General features: G+C 47.9%; 1 protein-coding gene across 2 annotated transcripts in view; it reads right to left on the bottom strand.

The window, feature by feature from the left end:
* The window catches only part of XYLT1 (xylosyltransferase 1), a 375,146-nt gene extending 360,620 nt beyond the window's left edge, over positions 1-14,526 (bottom strand). Inside the window, exon 1 of one of the 2 annotated variants that reach the window (XM_064362527.1) lies at positions 14,182-14,526. In XM_064362527.1, the coding sequence (XP_064218597.1) occupies positions 14,182-14,526 (345 nt within the window). Of the gene's footprint in view, positions 1-634; positions 8,101-14,181 lie in introns of those variants that run through there. The other variant, XM_064362528.1, reaches the window with a different exon arrangement.
* Positions 14,527-21,569: the final 7,043 nt, after the last annotated feature.

Raw genomic sequence — 21,569 nt, 5'->3', positions numbered from 1 at the left:
GCACATACATAGCCTTTGACACACAGGCTTCTGAGTCACGCTGGCTGAGTTGAAATTCCAAGTCTGCTCTGTGACTGTGAGTGATTCCCTACCTGCTCTATGCCTCAGTTTCCTCATCTGTAGATGGGAATACTATCAGCAGCCACATCATAAGGCTGTTGTAATGATTAATATAATAATCTAGAAGATTCTGCTCAGGACAGCACGGTGCCTGACACATAGTGACATCTAATTCGTAATAGCAATTATTATTATTATTATTACTATTATTATCATTCTGAGAGTTGCAAACTCAAATCCCAACAGCCGTCCTGTAGGCAACACAGATAAGCAAAGAGACCTGGGGGACCCACGTAGAGGGGGCAGTCACATCCCCCCTTACTCAAATGAAGACCACAATTTCTAATTTCTGAATAGGCACTTCAAATTTGATTTGGATTGGAAATCATTGATTTTGGCTACTAATTTAAGCTTTGGTTTTTAAAAGTTACCTTTTCTTTAACTAAGAAAGGAGGAGGAAGAGGAAAGAGGACCCTAGGCTGTCATTAGTCTACCCGGAGCCCAGACCGGACTCACAAAGTCCTAGGTTTCCTTCTGGCTCACGTATTCCCCATCGCTGCTTTCTAGCACCCACTTTCGTTGGAGGCTGCATCCACCTGCTCGCTCCAATAAACAGTCAGTTTCCTCCACGAGTTGCTGCTGTGCAGTTTTTGTTTGCTTTAATCCTAAAAGAAAGCCAAACAGCAGTCAGCCTCTAGGCCTAAGAAGAATGAGTAACCTAACCTCTACCCATTTCCAAACCACCCAGTCTTTCACTAAATATCTTTCCTTAGGAGATGTTTATCTTAACATCTCTACCTGCTCTCTGGCTTTAACTCACCTTCTAAACAAGAGAAATCAGACATAACCATTTGAAAACTATCCCTCAATAGGATGCCAAGAAAAAGCAGGCAATAAGAGCCTTTGCATCGAAAATGGAATCATCTGCAGTACTTGATGACAAGCAAACAGGGTTCTCAGTGTCTTTCAAAACAGCTGCCCCTTTTGAGCTGGGATAAAAGAAAGTGCAAAAGACAGACAATGAATAGGCTTTTATTTCAAAGAGAACATCTGCAAAGCATGGTCCTCCATTAAAAAATAAACAGAAAACAGCCACTAGTCTAGGAAAAAAAAAAGTAAGATTTCCCATTACATCTCTAATTAATAAAGCCCCATTTCACAAGGAAAAAAAAGAGAGAATAACTTTCTCACATCCCCAAAGAAAGGATGCTTAATGAGGTAACTGCTGTATTACTTGATCCATCTAATCTGGTTTTAATACTATCCTTAAATAATGTATACATTAGCTCTCCATTACCAAAAACATTTGTTTATTTTATGAACGTGAGTCTGGTTGAGAGTTGAGACTCTGCAAAATTATCATGCCGTCCTTGGGCTCCCGGCTTTTAGTGCTTCTCCCCTCGCTCATTATGAAACGGTTAGTTGTCCCCGCTGCCCTTTGGAATTGCTGCTAACGTCGTACTGCGGTTCTGTTACCCTGGTTCTGAATAGGAGAGTCTTGGTTCAGGGTTAAGTTAATGTAGTCATTACTGGCCCATTTGGGGACCCACTCATCATGCTAATTTCATGTCCAACACTTGGGGGACTAGAGTACTCGATGTGAAGTGAACGCACAGTGAATCCACAAGATGCGCATGAAACGTCCAGACCTCAGTCACAGAAGGCAGGCACCAGGAGCCTCTGCGGCCGTTACTTCCAGAACTATGGGAGGAAGGCAGACATCAGAGAGGGCCTCTGATGGGGACTTCCTTTCCAATGGACCCAGAGCACAGCTCCTCCTAACATCTAACCTCAATCCACTTGAATTTCAGAACAAAACAGTACAGCTGTTTACCAGAGGAGCAAAGACTCTTCAAACAGGTTAAGCCGACATTGACCAAACCTTGGCCATCTCAGCACTTCCTTCATCATCATTAACCAACCAAGTTGCAATCAGGATATGAAATCCAGTTAGGGTTTGCTTATGCGTTTTCATTTTGGTAACCAACTTCTTTTTCCTTAAATGTCACTTTACCTGCATGTTCAACAATAAGAGCCTTGAAGCTGCTGTCTTGATTGGCTGGTTATATTTCTGTATATTTCATAACATACATTTAAAGAAATATACAGCTATTAACAATTTCAATAGTCACCCAAGAGGCAGAAGAGAGGTGCATCCGGGATGGTGTCAGCACTACGATTCCTGGTCTAAGATACTCAGATGTGTTCGGTGTGTAGAAATTCATCAAGTTGTACATTTCGAGTAATGCTTATATCACATGGTTTTGTTGGGGGAAAAGCAGCTAAAAGAACATAGGCGATATTTAAGAAGTGGGCCAGGAGTGGTGGCTATGCCTGTAATCCCAGCACTTTGGGAGGCTGAGGTGGGAGGATCACTTGATCCCAGGAGTTGCAGACCAGCCTGGGCAACATAGCAAAACCCTATCTCTTCAAAAAATACAAAAATTAGCTGGGCGTGGTGATAGGCACCTGTAGTCCCACCTACTCAGGGGGCTAAGGTGGAAGGATTGCTTGAGCCTGTGAGGTCAAGGTTGCAGTGAGCTGAGATCACACCACTGCATTCTAGCCAGGTGACGCAGGGAGTCCCTGTCACAATAAATAAATTTAAGAAGTGAATAAATGTTATGCAGATATGAATACCAACTCTTTATAAAAAGCTATTGGAGAATATCTGCCCCTGTAGCACCTCCAACCACTGGTGCATCATGACTGGTGTCTATACCATATTTTGGATTCCTGGGGCTCGTTTGGAACTACAGTGGCAAAAGGCATGATCCAAAATAAATCCTTACCCTCAAATAAGTAAAATAAATCCACCCCATCCAAAACAAATGCTTATCCACAGTCCCTTCTTTTCGTTCAGCTCTCTAACCATTTCCTTCACTGCACTTGTAACAATTTGATTTTTTTGACGTGTTCTTGTTTGTTTTTATTGGGGGGTCATCCTGCCCCCAAACCATAAAGAGCATGTGAGAAGGGTCACATTCATCTTTCCACCTGCTTTGCATAAGGCCTGGTATACAGTAGACCCTCAAACAACATCTGATGAATGAACAGATGAGTAGGTGGTAAATTTCCAGTGGATTTCACTCATTCACTCTCTCCCTGTCCCCTATGAGTTACAAAACACTGTAAGGAAGGAACACAGAAAACCCCATCTGAACACTCCCACATTCTGCAGCTTGAAGACATGAGCCCCGTCTTACATTCACATGGGGCTTTCTGAGCTTCAAAGCACTTTCTCATCTGTTTATCAAATTTAATCCTCACAACTCGGGGAGGGAGGCAGGCTTATTAGCATCATCTGATGAAGCGCCAAAAAGACACAGAGATGAAAGTCACGGTCCGTCCCTGACAGCATTGGGACCAAGCCAAGGTACTCAGGAATGTTCTACTTTTCACCTCCCCCTTGTCTCTAAATACTCCCAACTTCCCAGTGTGTGTTACTGGGGGACAAGGTCACAGGGAACACAGAGCGAGGGGCAGGTGACTCAAAGGAGCCCATCACTCACACTCCCCGCAGAGGGGAAACAGGTTTATCAAATTGCAGAACGCATGATTCTATTTCTGTGGAGGGTGTTTGCCTTCAGGATGGCCTCGTACTTATAAGAATTTGCATATTCTGGGTCTCCATGACCAGTGGGGGGCAGGGGAGGACTCCATCATGCCTAGGGCAAGGCACAGGCAGTCAGAGGCAATTAAGTGCAGTGAATAAGCCACATGGGGATACAGTGACCACAGATATTTATTTTTATGTCTTCATAGTGAACACAAGAGGGCTTCCAAATGGGCTGCAAACTCAACAGCCAAGAGGAGCCAGCCAGGTGGCACAGGTGACAGGAGAGATCTTGGGGGGACTCGGGGACCCACTGGGTCTGCAGTGTCACCATTCCTCAGCTTGGCTGTTTAACAACAGTTTAAGACCAAGCAAGCACACGTGGACCCTGCATTGCTAGATCTTCTGACTTTTAAAAGAATTCCAAAAATCTACACTGTCTCATGGCATAACCTAATCCTTTTTTTTTTTTTTTTTTGAGACAGTCACACTCTGTAGCCCAGGCTGGAGCGCAGTGGCGCAATCTCGGCTTGCTGCAACCTCTGCCTCCCAGGATCAAGCAATTCTCTGCCTCAGCCTCTCAGGTAGCTGGGATTACAGGCATCTGCCACCAGCCAAGCTAATTTTTTTGTATTTTTTTTTTTTTTTTAGAGATGGGCTTTCACCATCTTGACCAGGCTGGTCTTGTATTCCTGACATCATGATCCATCCGCCTCGGCCTCCCAAAGTGCTGAGATTAGAGGCATGAGCCACCGCGTCTGGCCAGCATATCCTAATCTTTAAATTCCAGTGCCTATTTATTCTAACACACCATGTGGGCAAAATCAAACCCACCCATGGGCCACAGATTTGAAAGTCCCCCTGGCTCTAGCAAACATCTCCTATGATATGGCTGCATCAGGGGGCAGAGCAGAGCACTGACTATGACCCAGAGAGGCGGCTGCCTCATCACCAAGCCCTGCCAGGTAAGTGCCTACATGGCCTTTGTGCTTCAGACAAGGAGACTTCAGACAAGCAGCCCCAGAAAGGCAAAGTGCCATATCACAGATGACGTCAGAGCACCGTCTTCTTCCTCAACATCACACAACCTGCCTCTAAGGCCCCACAGCATCTGGCCATCTGCTCCCCTGGATCACTTCTAGAGTTGTTTCTTCAGCTGCGAAAGATTTGAGCCCCATGAGTGGAGCAGCCCAGGCCTTGTGGACAGTTCTGGGATGGCAGAGACCTCGGGGCTTCCAGGGCCCTGAATCATACTTCTTACTCCTTGCCCTGACCTTCCCAGAGGACACTTCCCTTGTGTGTTCAAGAGGTCGCCATAGGCAATGAACCAGGCTGGGATGTGAGAGTGTTCTCCGTAGAGATCGGCCACTTATCAGCATGGGCTCTAACTCTTGCCTGCTTGACTGGTCCTCCTGGAGGGCATGAGGCACATTTGTCCTGTTCACCAAGGAAGTTCCGGTGCTAGACACAGGGACTGGTACCTACTAACTGCAGGGGTTGAGGATGGGTGGATGGGTAGATGAGTGGTAGGTGGGTGAATGAATAGATGCGTAAATGGATGGTTAGATGGATGGATGAATGGACCTATGGATGGATGGATGGATGGATGGATGGATGGATGGTCAGACAGATAAGTACATGAATGGACTGATGGATGGCTGGATGGATGGCTAACTGGATAGATGGATAGAATGGATAGAATGGATGGATGGATGGATGGATGGATGGATGGACGGATGGACGGATGGACAAATGCATGCATAAGTGGATGGAAGGAAAGGGAGAATGAGGGTCTAGAGTCAATGAACTTACTGACTCTGAACTGGGTAGAGACTAAGAACACAGCCTTTGGAGACACCACCCAGCTTGAATTCCTAGTTTGGACATTTCTCACCTGCTTAACTTTCATCCAACTTATTGCCTTAGTTTTTATTATTTCAACCAGTAAAACAGAGAGGAAAATAATAGCTCATAAATTGCCAGATGTTATAAGGATTCAATGAACCATGTCTTTTTAGTCCTTCCACAGTGTCTGGTGCATTCAATAAAGAAGTTCTCCTCCTCCAGCTCATCATCACCACAGCTGCAGTATTTGTCCCTCTTGAGTAGGGAACCTCTGCATCAACCTCTCCGCCCTACACATTCATCTTAAACTGAGACCATGCACCTTGGGGCCAAAAATTATGGCAAAGTGTGACCTGGGAGGAGAAACAAACGCCTGTTACCACATTACCTCATTAGCATCCACTGACACATTGGCCTGCAATAGAGTCCAGATAAGCAGTTAGTCACCTGGCTGGGACAAACCAGGCCTGGGAGAGGACAAATACATTCATTGCCCCTAGATGGCCCTGAAAAATGAGACAACCCCATCCACACACTGAAAGCTCAAGAATGAGTCCCACCCCTTCCTCATCTGGCAGGGTGCTGGGCTGGCAGTCCCTAACACTAATAATGCCAGTGTCTAGGTTCAAGCCTAAGGTGACACCCTGCCCCACACCCATCTTCTTTATGATGCCTCTGGCTTCCAATAAGGGAGGGGCAATCTAACCCAGAGAACACATAGGCACCATCCGATGAGTATCTGCGGGCAAACGGGTAGTTTCTGTTGCAGGCGGAAGGAAGTGCCCACAAGATGATCTGGACCACATGTTCGTCGAGATAGCTCTCTCTCTCCAGTGTCCTGCAGACCCAGGCTCTCAGGTACAAGTGGTGGGGTCCTCCGAGGGCCAACCACAGAGCAGTCAGAAGGAACGAAGCAGCAGGAAGTCTGTTGTGGTTGAAATAAAAGCCATTTTGCCTCACCAAAGAACCCTACACAAAATATCCTCTTGCCCCCTCCTCCCCTTCTCCCTTGGTTAGAGAGAGCTGAATTCAAGACTTCCTTCTCTAGCCAATTTCAAGTTTATTTCTTGACTGTTGAAAATATAATATTACACAGCTTGCAGGATTAAATGGGTTCATGCACATAAAGGGTTTAAAACAGTGCCTGGCAAACAGAATAGAGAACCCAGAAATAAATCCACACTTTCATATCAACTCATTTTTGACAAAGGCATCAAAAACAGACCCTGGGGAAAGGAAAGTCTATTCAACAGATGGTGCTGGGAAAACTGGATAACCATAACCTATGGATAACGTTCAGAATGAAACTAGACCCCCGTCTCTCACCAAATACAAAAACCAAATCAAAACGGATTAAAGACTTAAATCTAGGACCTGAGACTATGAGATAACTAGAGAAAAACACTGGGGAAACACTTCAGGACCTTGGTTTAGGCAAGGACTTTTTTGGGTAAGGACCACAGACAACAAAAGCAAAAATAGACAAATGGGATTTCATCAAGCTGCAAAGCTTCAGCACAGCAAAGTAAACAATCAACAAATTAAACAATCTACAGAATGGAAGAAAATATTTGCAAACCACCCATCTGACAAGGGATTAATAACCAAAATATATAAAGAACTCAAACAACTCAACAGCAAAATACAAGTAATCCAATTTTTTAAATGGACAGAAGAGCTGAATAGCTATTTCTCAAAAGAAGACATACAAATGGCCAATGGATATATAAAAATGCACAGCATCCCTCATCACCAGGGAACTGTGACTCAAAAGCACAATGAGATAGCATCTCACCCCAGTTGAAATGGCTTTTATCAAGAAGACAAAAAATAACAGATGCTGGTGAGGACATGAGAAAAGGGAACCCTCGTACATCACTGGTGGGAATGTAAACTAGTACAGACACTATGGAAAAGAGTATAAAGGTTCTTCACAGTCTAAAAATAGAACTACCATATGATCTGGCAATCCCACTACTTTGTCTACACAGGAAAGGAATTAATTATCCAAAGGAAAGGAAATCAGTACATGGAAGAGCTATCTGCACTCTGTGTTTACTGCAACGTTCTTCGCAACAGCCAAGATGCAGAATCAGTAAGTGCCCATCAATGGATGAATGGATAAAGAAAATGTGGTACAGACACACAATGGAATATTAGTCAGCCATTAAAAAGTGAAATCCTGTCATTTGCAGCAACATGAATAAACCAGAGGCCATTGTATTAACTGAAATAAGCCAGGCACTTAGAGACAAATATCACACATTCTCACTCCTACATGGGAGCTAAATATGCAGATGACAAGAAGATGGAGAGTAGACAGGTGATTGGGGGACTGAGGGGAGTGGGGAGGAAGAGGTTGATTAGCAGGTATAAAAATCCAGTTAGACAGAAGGAACAAGCTCTAGTGTTTGGTAGTCCAGTAAGGTAATTACCGTTAACAATAATCTATCGTATATTTCAAAAGAGCCGAGCACGGTGGCTCATGCTTGTAATCTGGGCACAGTGGCTCACACCTGTAATCTTGGTGCGGTGGCTCACGCCTGTGATCCCAGCACTTTGGGAGGCCAAGGTGGGCGGATCACCTGAGGTCAGGAGCTCAAGACCAGCCTTGGCAACATGGCAAAACCCTTCTCTACTAAAAATACAAAGAAAATTAGCCAGGTGTGGCGGCAGGTGCCTGTAATCTCAGCTACTCAGGAGGCTGAGGCAGAAGAATTGCTTGAACCTGGGAGGCAGAGGTTGCGGTGAGCTGAGATCGCGCCACTGTACTGCAGCCTGGGTGACAGGAGCAAAACTCTATCTCAAAAAAAAAAAAAAAATAGCTAAAAGAGAAGAATTTCAGTGTCTCTGGCAAAAAGTAAAGATAAATGTTGGAGGTAATGTATAACCCAATTACTTTGAGTTCATCATTACACATTATATGAACATATCAAAATATCACATCGACCCCCGAAATATTTAAAACTATTATGCATCCATTTTTAAAACCACCTAACACATCATAACTGCTATGCAGACATTATCATTATTACTACCCTTGTATTTGCATCATGAGTTAGATGTCTGATTCAATGTAAATTGCATGTCTGCTTCTTTTCTAGGGTCGGTACCTTCTGAGGAATCTGCAATAAGAAGTGAGAAAAGTAGAATAAAGATTTTGGGGGCCAGGCACAGTGGCTCAGGCCTGTAATCCCAGCACTTTGGGAGGTCGAGGCAGGTGGATCACTTGAGGTCAGCAGTTCCAGAGCAGCCTGGCCAAGACGGTGAAACCCTATCTCTACTAAAATGCAAAAATTAGCCAGGTGTAGTGGCATGTGCCTGTAGACCCAGCTACTCCAGAGGCTGAGGCACAAGAATTGCTTGAACCTGGGAGCAGAGGTTGCAGTGAGCAGAGATTGCACCACTGCACTCCAGTCTGGGTAACAGAGTAAGACTCTGTCCCAAAAAAAAAAAAAAAAAAGATTTTTGGGAATGACATAGTTGCATGTGGGGCTTATCAAGAAACCACGCAGAAGAAAAGCAGCTCAAACAGGTGCCATCACTTGGAAAGGGGCAGGCCTGGGTTTGCATCTCAGTTCTGCTACCCCCCAGCTCTGCGAACTTCATGAGTAAGCAGCTTCACTTCCTTGAGCCTCAGTTTCCTCCTGGGGACAGCAACAGTCCTATCCCACAAAGTTGGGAGAATTCAATAAGACAGGTAATATTTACAAGTCCCTCCATTATTCCTGCCACATAACAAGCAATCATAAGACTAGCGTTTTCTAGCTGGGTGTCCACAGTTTTAACTTTATATCAGTTGTGTAATACCATCTTCCTTCCTGGAAAGCTTTTGTGGGGTTTTTTTTTGGCGGGGGTGGCATGAGCATTTAATGACCTAACGTATGCAAAACACCCAAATGATGCCTGGCATACAGCAGGCACTCAATAAATGTCAGTATTTCTTCTTCTACCATATCCCCTCCTGATCACACAGAAAGTGCTATATTCATTCTACTGCCTTGGGTTTACTCACACTCTACACTGTGTGGGAAAATGAATAACTGGAAGAAACTGCTTATTTTCAAACATACCAAGAATTTCCTTTTGAGAACAACAGCTCACTTTTGAGCCCTGATTAGCAACCAGGCCCACATCAGTTCATATGTATTGCTATTTTCCGTCCTCATTCAGTCCTATGAGGTAGCTCAGATTTACAGAGAAGCAAAATGACAGTGACTTGCCCAAGGCCAGGGACGCAAGAAAGGGCCGAGCTGGGAGGGGAACCCAGGGATGTCAGACCTGAGGGTACCGAACAGAGGCCTCTTTCATTTGTGCTGGGGCCTGGCACACACTTCTTGGGACTTTTTCTCCTATTACCACACCCTTTCCTTAGAATGTAGGTTTTGTTAAGATCGAGTTTGGTTTTTACCTATTTTTTATTTTCCCCAAGGCATTTTCTCGTTGTTTCTGGTAGATGGGGATCTAGGGGGATAGAAATGGGGAAATACAAAGGAAAGGGAAAGAGAGATATCATAAGTGACAACTCTTAGAGCAGCCCTGGCCAAAAGAGAGAGACCCTCAACCTCAACTGTGCAGTCCAACGACTGTGTGTGTTAGTTCTTCTGTACTGAAACACTAATATAGATAGATTTATGACCTTATCCTGAATCTGCCTCCAAAACATCATCCCGGCAGCCAAGGCAGGGTTTTGAAACAAACTGGAGAGGGGGACAGGCTCTTATTTCAAAGACATCCCTAAGGATATGTTTGCTTTCTTTCTGGGGATACACACACATACACAATGACGCAATGATGTCAAATCTCTGCCACCAAATTTACTCTTTTTATAAAACCATGAATCAAAATTGAACAGTCACCAGTAAATAAGAACTTATGCCACGGCTGGCTTCCTAGCTGAAAATTAGCAAGCATTTGACCACCTAACCTTCTGGAAGATTTTTCAAAAATGAATTAATAAATTAAAGAGAATGTCTAAAGTGTGAGAAAACTAGAAGGAAAGTGAATAGATATATTAGAATTTATATTACAAACATATCTATACCTATGCATCTAACTTCTACTTTTATTTATCTATTTTAACATTTTCCAGTATATGATTTAAACAGATGGCAACATTTGCAGTAAGATAAATATTGTTCAATTATGCATATTTCTGTATACAAAGTGTAATGTGTCACTCAAACAAAATAAAACTCCATTGAAAGTGTGAAAAAAAAATGAACCATCAATAAAACACCCTGTTTTCTGTGGTCTCAAAACATTTGGATAGAAAGAAACGCTATGCCTCCAAGGCTGTTAGAAGCAGAGGTGATGTAAAGCCAGTGAACCAATCTTTCAAAGTCACCACTGATGTTTAAAAAAGTCCCAAGTTATCTGAGTAATGTGAAGTATGAGGAATTTCTGCCGAAAAATCAACATTACAAAGCGGTGGGATAATACAGAAACCCCATTCTACTTTGTGTATTTCTGTGGGGCGGGGGTTGGGGGGTAGGAAGGGTAATAAAAAATTAGATTTCTTAAATCAAACTGACTAACAGTTTATCTAAGAAAACAAGCAATAACTGTGGGGACTTCAAGAGGAGAGTCACTGAGGGAAAGAAAATAAACATTCATTACATGAACACACACAGCTCTCTTTCATTTGCTCCAAAATCTATTCAGAACCTGTAGGCTGATCCTTGTGACAGCTTTCCCAATATTTTTCCTCCCTTTATTAGGGAGCCCGTCTGTTTCTTAAATTCTAAGATGACAGTAAAATCCACAGCTTACTGGAGACCCAGTGAAGGAATCAGTGTCACGGCCACAGAACAGTTGCAATCCACCCAGTAATTCTAATATTTAAGAGCTTTGAAAGAGGCTGAGAGGAAAAGGTGAGCTTGCAAATCTTTTATGGACATGCCCCCTGACTCTGACTACTTGAGAAACGGGGTGTTTCCTCTTGGCTTCTTAAGTGCACCAAAAATACAATCAGGGCCTTCCACCGAAGCGCAGCTCCCCAAACATAAAAAGGACAAATGCTCTGAGACCGTGGGCATCAGGAGGCAGGAAGATCTGCCTTCGAAAATGCTCTATACACAACGCCTGACTGACACACTCTGCAAAACACCCACCAGCAACCCAGGACACAGGTTCCCTCTATGTGCAAGAGTCAAGACTGTCCACCCCACCCCATCCCCGCCTGCAACAGAGCACTGGACTAAAGCATCTTCTCTTACGCACGTGTCTAACCAGCTCTCTACAAGCGCCATCTGGAAAATCACGGAGATTTGTGTCTTTAAATGTCCCACTCCTGAATTTCTCTCCAAAGCATCATACTGGCAGCTCCGGCAGGGTTTGGAAACAAACTGCACATTGCAAGAGCCTCTATTGCTTGCAAAAAGGTCTGGTCCTCTCCTTGCCTGCAACCCAAGCTCCAGGACTTTGGGAACAGCCTGCCCCCTTCTGGTCTCCTGGAGCTCCATGGAAGGGCAGGAACTGGGTGGGCACAGCCAGAGTAGGCAGACCCCGGACTCCAGCCAGCTTGTCTGTACGGTGATTTCAGGATTTAGCAGGCCATGGAGTAGGTGTGGGGGGAGAGGAAAGAAAGGAGAGAGACAAGCAAATAAAATAAAATAAAATACAAATCCCTGAGCGACAATAATCAACAGCATGGTAGACAGCTACCAGGAAGAGAACTAAGAGAAAAAAACCAAACACATAAATGTCTATCTTGGAAGGTAAAGAAATTGAGACATAGGACATGTAGGTTTGGGGAGAGTAACTGAACTTGCAGCTGGAAGCAGAGTTTCAGAAAAGCAAAGCTACTCCGCTGCTGGAACTGAAATTCCAAAAGGAAGTAAGAAGAAAAATGGTGTGTTTCCACCTACCTCCACAACTGCAAATCTCTCAGAGGCTGAGCTGGGCACACAGAGAGGCGCTGGGGATGGATGCTTACAATACCAGGGACCTATGAAGAAATCGGCCAGTCCTGCCTCCTTCCTTCTCTTCATTTATTTCAACAGGTGCAACGTGCAGCCTAAAGGTACCTCCTGAACCCACTCTGAACCCCAGACACAAAGGATGCGGTAAACCCCGTGCGTCCCCCACCATGTCTACCCTACACACTCCTACACTGGACCAGCAGGGCACACCCCACAACCCTCCCATCCCACCTCCTGGGCTCTGGATGCAGAAAGAACTTCTAATTGCATTTCTGCCGGAACCCATCACTGTCAACTCCAGGAGTTCAAAGGTAGTGTCTCAGAGGACCCCTCCCTGTAAAGCAGAGATCGCTGGACAGGAGGAGTGTTCTGGTTCTCCACCAGGAAGCTCACGCCACTCTCCTCCCCGCAAATGAGGGAAAGACTTCTCCCTACTACCCACACAGCAACGTGAAATGCCATCACATCATGTCTTGGGGCTGGCTCAGCTCGCAGGCATGAAGAGCTGCACTCCGGCAGAGAGGGTCGCACGGACTCTGAAGAAGTTTAGCAGCTCAGAAAGCATCACACTGTGTACGAAGGCAGTCTACAGTGAGGACTCCCAAAGTGAAAAATGATAGAGATATGCATTTGGTCCTCAGGATCCGGAAATCACCCCCCTGGGGTCTAATATCCTTCAGCGGCTAGGCGAATCCTAGCAGGCAAGTGGTGTGATGAAGAAACAGACACACCACACACTGGTTATGCCCTAAGGCAGAACTCACACCCACAGGGAGCTGAGACCTTGGCTCTGAACTGGGGACTCCGACCTCCTACCCCACGTGCTCCTAGCTCAGCAGGCTGGGCAAGGCAGCCCAGAGAAGGTGGTGGGAAAGGTACCCCTGGAGAAGTTGGGGACAGGGTAGGCAGACAAGTCAGTCCCCCACCCAGCCACCCAGATGGCCCCAGACCTGCGGAAGAAACGGTTTCAGAGCCCTGACTGTTCACACCCACGGAGGGCAAAGAAATCCCACAGACTAGAAGCCTGACGGTGTGGTCGGAAACACAGCTGGTGACTCGAACTGGCTGCAACAAGACAGAGAGACAACCAGCTAGAAGAAGGAGCCATCGCCTGAAACTGGAGATGGGGAGGAGATAAAGTCAGAGAGGGCACTGGAGACGGCAAGGTTAGAGACAGAGAAGGTGAATACGGGAGGCTCAAACGTCCAGAGAGGAGAAACAGGAGACCCAAAGTCAGACCAGACACCGCGGACTGAGTATTGATTCAGGGGCACGGACGAGGACTCCGGACGCCCAGCCCATCCCTCACCGCAGGCCAGGACGAACAGAGGGCTCATCTGTCTGCACCCAGCTCGGCAAAGAGCAGAGAGATGCTGCTGCGACAAACGCCCAGGAACAGCGGCTGAGGACCCGGCACGATCCACTCACTCAGGCAGGGAGCGAGCGAGGCACGGAGACTCACACGCTGGGAGCAAGTCAACTGGGGTCCCCAGAAAGAGCAATGGGGAACAGGAGCCCAGCTGGACTCCGGTAACCCCCAAAGCGCCCCCACTGGAGATAACTTCCCCCAGACCCCAAGGGGACCGTGCTCAGACTCTGGATGGGGCAGCCCACGACCCCTGAGCCTCGGCAGGGACCCCACCCGGCTTCCCGGGGAAAGAGGCGATGTGGAGTCGGCAGGCTGGCGGAGTCCCAGTCTGATGACCAGGTTCAAGGGCTGGGGGGGCGTGGGGTCAGGCTGCTTTCCTCCTTCCCTCCCTCCCTCCCTGCCGGGCGCGAGCCAAAAGGGCATCTTACCAGAGCCCGGGCGGGCAGTGCCCCCCGGCTGGCCGGCTGCTGTGCCCGGGGTTCTCCGGGGCCGCCTCCCCGCGCCCGCGCCGGGGGCCCCCGTCCTCCTCCTCCTCCTCCTCGGGCTGCAGCTGGCTCGGCGGGCAGGTCCCGGCGCTCCCGGTGCGGGGCCGGGGCCGGGGGCGGCTGCTCCCCGCCGCCGGCCGCTGCGCCCCCGCGGCGCTCCCCGGCCCCGGAGTCGAGGCTGCTGAAATTCCACACGACCAGCGTCTGCAGCAGCAGCACCGTGAGCGCCGCGAGCAGCGCCGAGTGCGAGCGCCGGGCCAGCCTCCGGGCGCACGGCGCCGCCACCATCTTCAGAGCGCGGCGGGCGAGCGGGGCGCGGGGACCCCGGCGCGCTCCGGGCCGCCCCCGGGCTCCCCGCGGCTCCCGCGGCCGCCGGCTGCCGCTTGGGCTCCCGCTCGGGCCGCCGCCGCCGCCGCTGCCGCCTCGGCTCGCCGCTGCTCCTCCTCCGCCGCCGCCGCCGCTGCCGCCGCCGCCGCCGCCTCCACCGCCGCGGCGCGGAGTTTTCAGACGGGCAGGGACCCGGACGTCACCAGGAGGAGGAGAAGGCGGGGAGGCGGGAGCGGGGAGGCCGCGGAGGGGGGCGCCGGGCGCGCGCTCGGGGACTGGGCGCGCAGGGAGGGGCGGGCGCCTGGTCCGCGCGGCGCCCCCTCCCCACTCCCCCGTCCCCGCTGGAGGGGCGGGTGATGGGGAAGGGGCTGGAGGGACGCGGGCCGGGGCGGAGAGGGCGGGGCCTGGGGGCGGAGCCGAGGGAGGAAAAGGAGGAGGGAAGGGAAGGGGGTGGGGGCGATCAGAAAAGACAAGACACCCCCCAGGACGAGAGTGGGAGTAGGATTGGGAGAGAGGAGGACAATTCCCAAGGCGGAAAAAGAGAGGCGAGACAGCAAAACAGGGGAGGTTTGGTTGAGGGTGGGCCCGCTCAGAATCCAGGGGAGGTCAGGAAGAGAGGGGGTCCCGAGGTCCTGTTTTCCATGTGGGTAGCTGGCAGGAGGCAGTGTGTGCAGGAAGCTCCTAGCCCGGGAGTTCGCGGTCCGGGAATCTTCTGTCGTTACCAGACCGGTTGGCAGGTGGAGACGTGAGAAACATTTTAGGAGTGTCAGAGCCACGGAAGGTCCCAGCTCACACACTCTGATCCCTGGATCCTGGGCTTATTGAAGGGGGTGGGGAGGAGGCTTTGGGTGAGTTTCTGGAGTTAATCAGCACAAGCTCTGGGAGTGACTCCTGAATCACACACACAATCCCCAGTGCCAACGATGTACTAAGTGTTTACTGAGTCACTTCTCTGGTCCCTGAGGACTCACAAGGCAAGAGACTCCAAACCCAGTTGGCAAGTGGTATAGCGGCAAGAGAGAGATCCGTGGAGTTACTCAACCTTCACAGGATGCAAGTCCAAAGGCTGGCCCCGGAGCCTCCCACCGCATCCTTTTCCCCGTCCATCCTGAAGTCCGCCTTCCTGTCTGCACAGGGCCCAGGTCCTGGGGAAACAGGTCTTGCTCTTGAAAGTGGACTTCTTTCCCATCCTGGCTGGTCTGTCCCGGTGACCTTGAGCGAGGAGGAGGAGGGCTCCTCCCTGGGCCCAAGCTTCCTCCTCTGTCGATGGGGGTTTATACAGAATGATCCCAACGGACTCAAATTTCATCCCGAGCCTCCTCTGACTCAGTCTTTCCAGTTTTTCACTCCCTTGTCCTCTAGCCCCGGGCTTTATACACAGCAGTGCAGAACAGTGAGCATATGGGATAGAGCTGGTGTCCCATACGGGACCTAGCACTGTGAGACTACAACAGCAGATCAGATCCTCAATTTGTGAATTGAGGACTTGGCATGAATGCTTTGCATCTTGTCTGCTGTGCTTTTTCACCTCATCCTAATTTACAAAGGGAAGAAAGTAGAGTATAATGAAGGCTCCTCAGACAATGAGGCAGGGAGTGGGAAGAGATTGTTTCATATGCTTCACAAGCGTCCGTGAATGCAAAGCTTGTGTCAGACACTGGGCCAGATGCAGGCATCCAAAGGCGAATGGTTTAATCTCATCTTCAGCCAGCTCGAGGTCTAGAGGAGCCTGATACAGATGTTAATCATTAAAATATAGTGCTACAGGGCTGGGCACAGTGGCTCATGCCTGTAATCCCAGCACTTTTGGAGGCTGAGGTGGGAGGATCACTTGAGGTCAGAGTTCGAGACCAGCCTGGCCAACATGGCAAAACCCTTCTCTACTAAAAATACAAAAATTAGCCAGGCGTGGTGGCACACACCTGTGATTCCAGCTACTCGGGAGGCTGAGGCAGCAGAATCACTTGAACCTGGAAGGCAGAGGCTCCAGTGAGCCAAGATCACACCACTGCACTCGAGCCTGGGTGACAGAGCAAGACTCCATCTAAAAAAATTTTATATATATAATATATACACATATATATATACACACATTATATATATATATTGAGATAGGCATTGCTATAGAGATTTGCAAAAGTGCTAAAGGTTCACGAGATCAGGACAGGAGTAAACACCAAGAAAATGCTTTCTGGACCCACGTAATTACCCAACCCACTTCCCTGAACAAGTGAAGTATACAATGTCTGCTAGTGGAGGTTCTAAACTTCAAACCAAACAGCCTTAGTTGTATCTAAAGCTTAGCCAGGCACGTAGCCAGGCACAGAGGCCTTCCCTTTGGGCTCAGCACCCCTAACTGGGAGTAAAAGACCAGAAGCAAATCATCTGTTTATCAGTTGTGGATATTTTGTTTACAATCAGTAAAACCTATTACTAACAATAATAGGACATATTCTGTCTTTTTTTTTTTTTTTTTTTGACACAGTCTCACTCCATTGCCCAGGCTGGAGTGCAGTGGCATGATCTCAGCTCACTGCAACCTCCACCTACCAGGTTCAAGTGATTCTCATGCCTCAGACTCCAGAGTAGCTGGGGTTACAGGCATGCGCCACCATGCCCAGCTAATTTTTGTATTTTTAGTAGAAACCAGTTTTCACTGTGTTGGCCAGGCTGATCTCGAACTCCTGACTTCAAGTGATCTGCCTGCCACAGCCTCCCAAAATGCTGGGATTACAGGTATCAGTCACTGTGCCCAGCCCTGTCTGTCTTAAAATTAGACTTTACTGGATCATGTACCTGAACATTTTAGAGGAAAGGCTTCAGGTGAGGGTTGATCCAGCAACTCAGAACTATCACCTGGGATTCCTTTTCTTTCTATCTCTCCTCTCTACCTTCCATGGAGTGTACGTATTCCCTCTTCATGTCACACAATGCCTGGCCTCACCTGCTGAGACCGCTTTGTATCCTTTGTTCATTTTTAGCCTGGGGAAGGAGGGTCAGTATTTCCCAGGATTTTCCTCAAAGGTTCAGAGATTTTTTTTTCTGATTAGACCAGCCTTAAGTTCTGGGTCACTCCTAGACCAATCACTGTAGCCAGGGAGTTAGAATGTGCCAGTCAACTTGGCCAAGGTCCCTTATTTCACCTCCACCACTGGGGTGAAGCCAGCCTCCCTGGAATGACTTGAATGCTGTATAGAGATCACGGTCTGATGGGAAGGAAGAAGGGGGTGTGGGGACAGATTCTATCATTTATTCCACGCAGCCTCCTCAAGGCTACATGACCTTGGCCAAGTCATTTTCCCCCCCAGGACTTAGATTTCTTTTCTTTTTTCTTTCTTTCTTTTTTTTTTTTTTTTGAGACAGAGTCTCACCCTGTCACCTAGGCTGGAGTGCAGTGGTGCAATCTCGACGCACTGCAACCTCCGCCTCACGTGTTCAAGCAATTCTCCTGTCTCATCCTCCCAAGTATCTGGGACTATAGGTGCACCCGTTATGCCAGGCTGATTTTTTTTTTGTATTTTAGTAGAGAGAGGGTTTCACCGTGTTGCCCAGACTGGTCTCAAACTCCTGAGCTCAGGCCATCTGCCTGCCTCGACCTCCCAGATTTCTGGGATTACAGGCGTGAGCCACTGCGCCCGGCCAGGACTTAGATTTCTTTAGGGCCAAATAAGGGGTTGGAGATGGCCCCCAAGATTTGACATGTTGCCAGAACGCTCCCTTAGTGTCTAAGCAGAGCTTCTCAACCCAGAAGAGGCTGCTCTGCTGACTCTTGGCAACCCTGCCCTCTGGCTCATCTTTGCTTCAAGGTCTCTGGCTGCATTTTCCCCGTTAGCAGCAATGATGTTATCTGCTTCCTGCACATGGCACATTTAACCACAGTCCTTTGGGGCCCACCCCCTGCTTCTGCTCCCTCCGGTGCCATGGGCTTAAGGAGTAAGGTTAAGGAGGGCTCCAAGTCTCTGGAGAGAGAGAGTTGATTGTTTATCTCAGACTCATAAAAAGCCACGCAAGAAAGAGGTTTAAAAGCTCCAGGCGGGTTATGGACGCCATAAACAGCTTATGTGATGGTTTTAGGATGAAAAATCACCTGAGATTGGAGAATAGGACGCAAGCTTGTGGGATCACTGGGCTGTCTTCCCGTACCTCAAAAATCTTTGGGTGAGGAGGTGAGGCAAAGATGAGACCAGAACAGCAGATGGCTTGGAGTGGGAGAAGGGCATGAATTTTGACAAATCTGAAATCCACATACATCTCAGTACGAGGGGGCACAGTTAGTTTGAGTAGTGCCAGAACCCCTGGGAGCGGGGGCCTGGTATCATGTCTTCTAAGCCAAACCAAGCAAAAGCAGCCACTTTGCATTCGAAGGGGCCCTGCCTTTGGCTTCCACCGTGGTGCAAAAGCGAGACAGGCAGAGCTCGATGTGTAAGACACAGCCGAAAGCACCGCCTGAGACTCCAGCGGCAGCCCTAGCAACAGCAGTGGATTCCTTAGAATTTTTAAAGCTCATTCAGTCATTCAACAAAGATGTATTGGACCCTATTATGTGCCAGGCATCATGCTAGGCAAGCAAAATATAGGCATGTCGAAGATTCCCTGAGGAACTCTGCTCTTAAAATATCGTTCCTACTCTCACTTGACCAAGAGCCAGAGCTCTAAAGAAGCCTCAAACTGATTTGTGGGATTCCCTCCCCACCTCCACCCCAAATCTTGTTTCATCACCATTTTCCAGTGAAGGGGGAGTAAATCAGTTAATAAGTAGTTTTCAGTTCCTGGGTGTGTCCAGCACTGAGCTGGGGGCTGTGAGAGAAAGCAGGGAAGGGGGACAAGGGTCTTGCCCCTCAAGGAGCTGTCAGAGGTCAGGGGACAAGACAGACACGGGATGGGGGGCGGGGGGGTAGGCAGCTACAGCCAAATCAGTGTGTAAAATGGTTAAGAGCCAGATTTCCCAGGTTTGACTCTCAGCTCTGCTTTTTCTTTGTAAGTCTCACTCTGTTGCCAGGATGGAGTGTAGTGGCACGATCCCAGCTCACTGCAAGCTCTGCCACCTGGATTCAAGCAATTCTCCTGCCTCAGCCTCCCAAGTAGCTGGGATTACAGGCGCCTGCAAATTAGCCATCTTGCCCAGCTAATTTTTCTATTTTTAGTAGAGACAGGGTTTCGCCATCTTGGCCAGACTAGTCTTGAACTCCTGACCTCGTGATTTACCCACTTCGGCCTCCCAAAGTGCTAGGATTAAAGGCGTAAACCACCACTCCCGGCCCCTATCTGTGCTGCTTTTTGACTTGGACTTCTAAGTATCGATGGTTTGCCTCCAGGCCTCACTTTTCTCATCTACAAAATGAGGCTGATAAAAGGGCCTTTCCATAAGTTTCTTATAATAATTCAATGAGATAAACCACAAGAAAGTTTTTTTTAGTATAGTGACTGACACATAGTACGTGCTCCATAAATGTTACATGATATGTGTTTTATTATTTACTTTTATTTATTTATTTATTTATTTTGAGATAGGTTCTCACTCTGTTGCCCAGACTGGAGTGCAGTGGCACAGTCAAGGCTCACTACGGCCTCAAACTCCCAGGCTCAAGCAATCCTCCCGCCTCAGCCTCCCAAATAGCTGAAACTACAGGCGCATGTCACCACACCATTTTTTAATTAATAACAGTAGGGCACTGACAATTAGGAGCGTCCAAAGGTATCAAGAAAAAGAAGGGGGTGGTCAAGGAGGGCTGCCTGGAAGAAGTAGCACTAAACCTCATCCTCGACTTTGATAGAAGATTGCACCATACGCCCAAGGGTTAGGACCACGTCTCATTCATCTCTACTTTTTCTGGTGCTTTGCACAGTGCAGGGCACTGAATAAAATTTAGTGGTGGAATTAATCCCGATCATATGGGGCAGGCAGGAATGAGCCTGGGATGCCGGCAGGAGGGAACCCGGTGCTTACAAGTTCAAGGAACCCAGGTTCAAACACCATCTTGGCAACTTATTAGTTGTGCGATGTTAAGCAGGTTACTTAATAGCACCAAACCTCTATATTCTCAACCCTAAGTGGTGAAGAAAAAAATTAACGTATGTTTTAAGGCTGGGGGGTTGGAGGCAGGAAGATGGGGCAGTGTATATAGCAGAGTGTCATCGAGTTTATATAAAATGATAGCACCCACAAATCACAGTGTTGAGGGAATATTAGCCTGGTTACACTGGCAGGCTGGTCTGTAAAGCAATGTTCTCCCCTTCCCTCAGTGTTCCCACCCTGGATGCCAGAGAGCTACAGCTAGACATGCCTTCTGCATTTAAATAAACTTTGTTCACAAGCAAAGACTTGGAACCAACCCAAATGCCCATCAATGATAGACTGGATAAAGAAAATGTGGCACATATACACCATGGAATACTATGCAGCCATAAAAAAGGATGAGTTAATGTCCTTTGCAGGGACATGGATGAAGTTGGAAACCATTATTCTCAGCAAACTGACACAAGAACAGAAAACCAGACACCACATGTTCTCACTATAAGTGGGTGTTGAACAATGAGAACACATGGACACAGGGAGGGGAACATCACATGCCAAAGCCTGAGGGGTGGGGGACTAGGGGAGGAATAGCAGGGGGTGGGAGGATTGGGGAGGGATAGCATTAGGAGAAATACATACTGCAGATGATCGAGCGATGGATGCAGCAAACCACCACCATGGCACATGTACACCTATGTAACAAACCTGCAGATCTGCACGTGTACCCCAGAACTTAAAGTATAATTAACTTCAGCAACAGTTAAATTTAGCCAAATACATTTTTAAAAATTTCAATCATGCATTTATTTCTTTTTGGTTTATTAGAGCCTGTTTTTACCCAGACTCTACAAATTGACCCTGACTTTGCTCTTGAAAAATTAAAAAATTCCCCCTAGGTTTCACTTCTGCATTGAGACAGAAATCATGAACAGGTGGGTCACCCTGTTTCTGAGTATCAGCAAGTGGTGTGCAGAACACCCTCCCACCC

This window comes from Aotus nancymaae, unplaced genomic scaffold (genome assembly GCF_030222135.1).
Source record: "Aotus nancymaae isolate 86718 unplaced genomic scaffold, 86718_ANA_hifiasm-v0.15.2.pri h1tg000049l, whole genome shotgun sequence".
Taxonomy (NCBI): Eukaryota; Metazoa; Chordata; class Mammalia; order Primates; family Aotidae; genus Aotus; species Aotus nancymaae.
The sequence above is the reverse complement of the archived record's forward strand: the minus strand, read 5'-3'. Positions and strand labels throughout refer to the sequence as shown.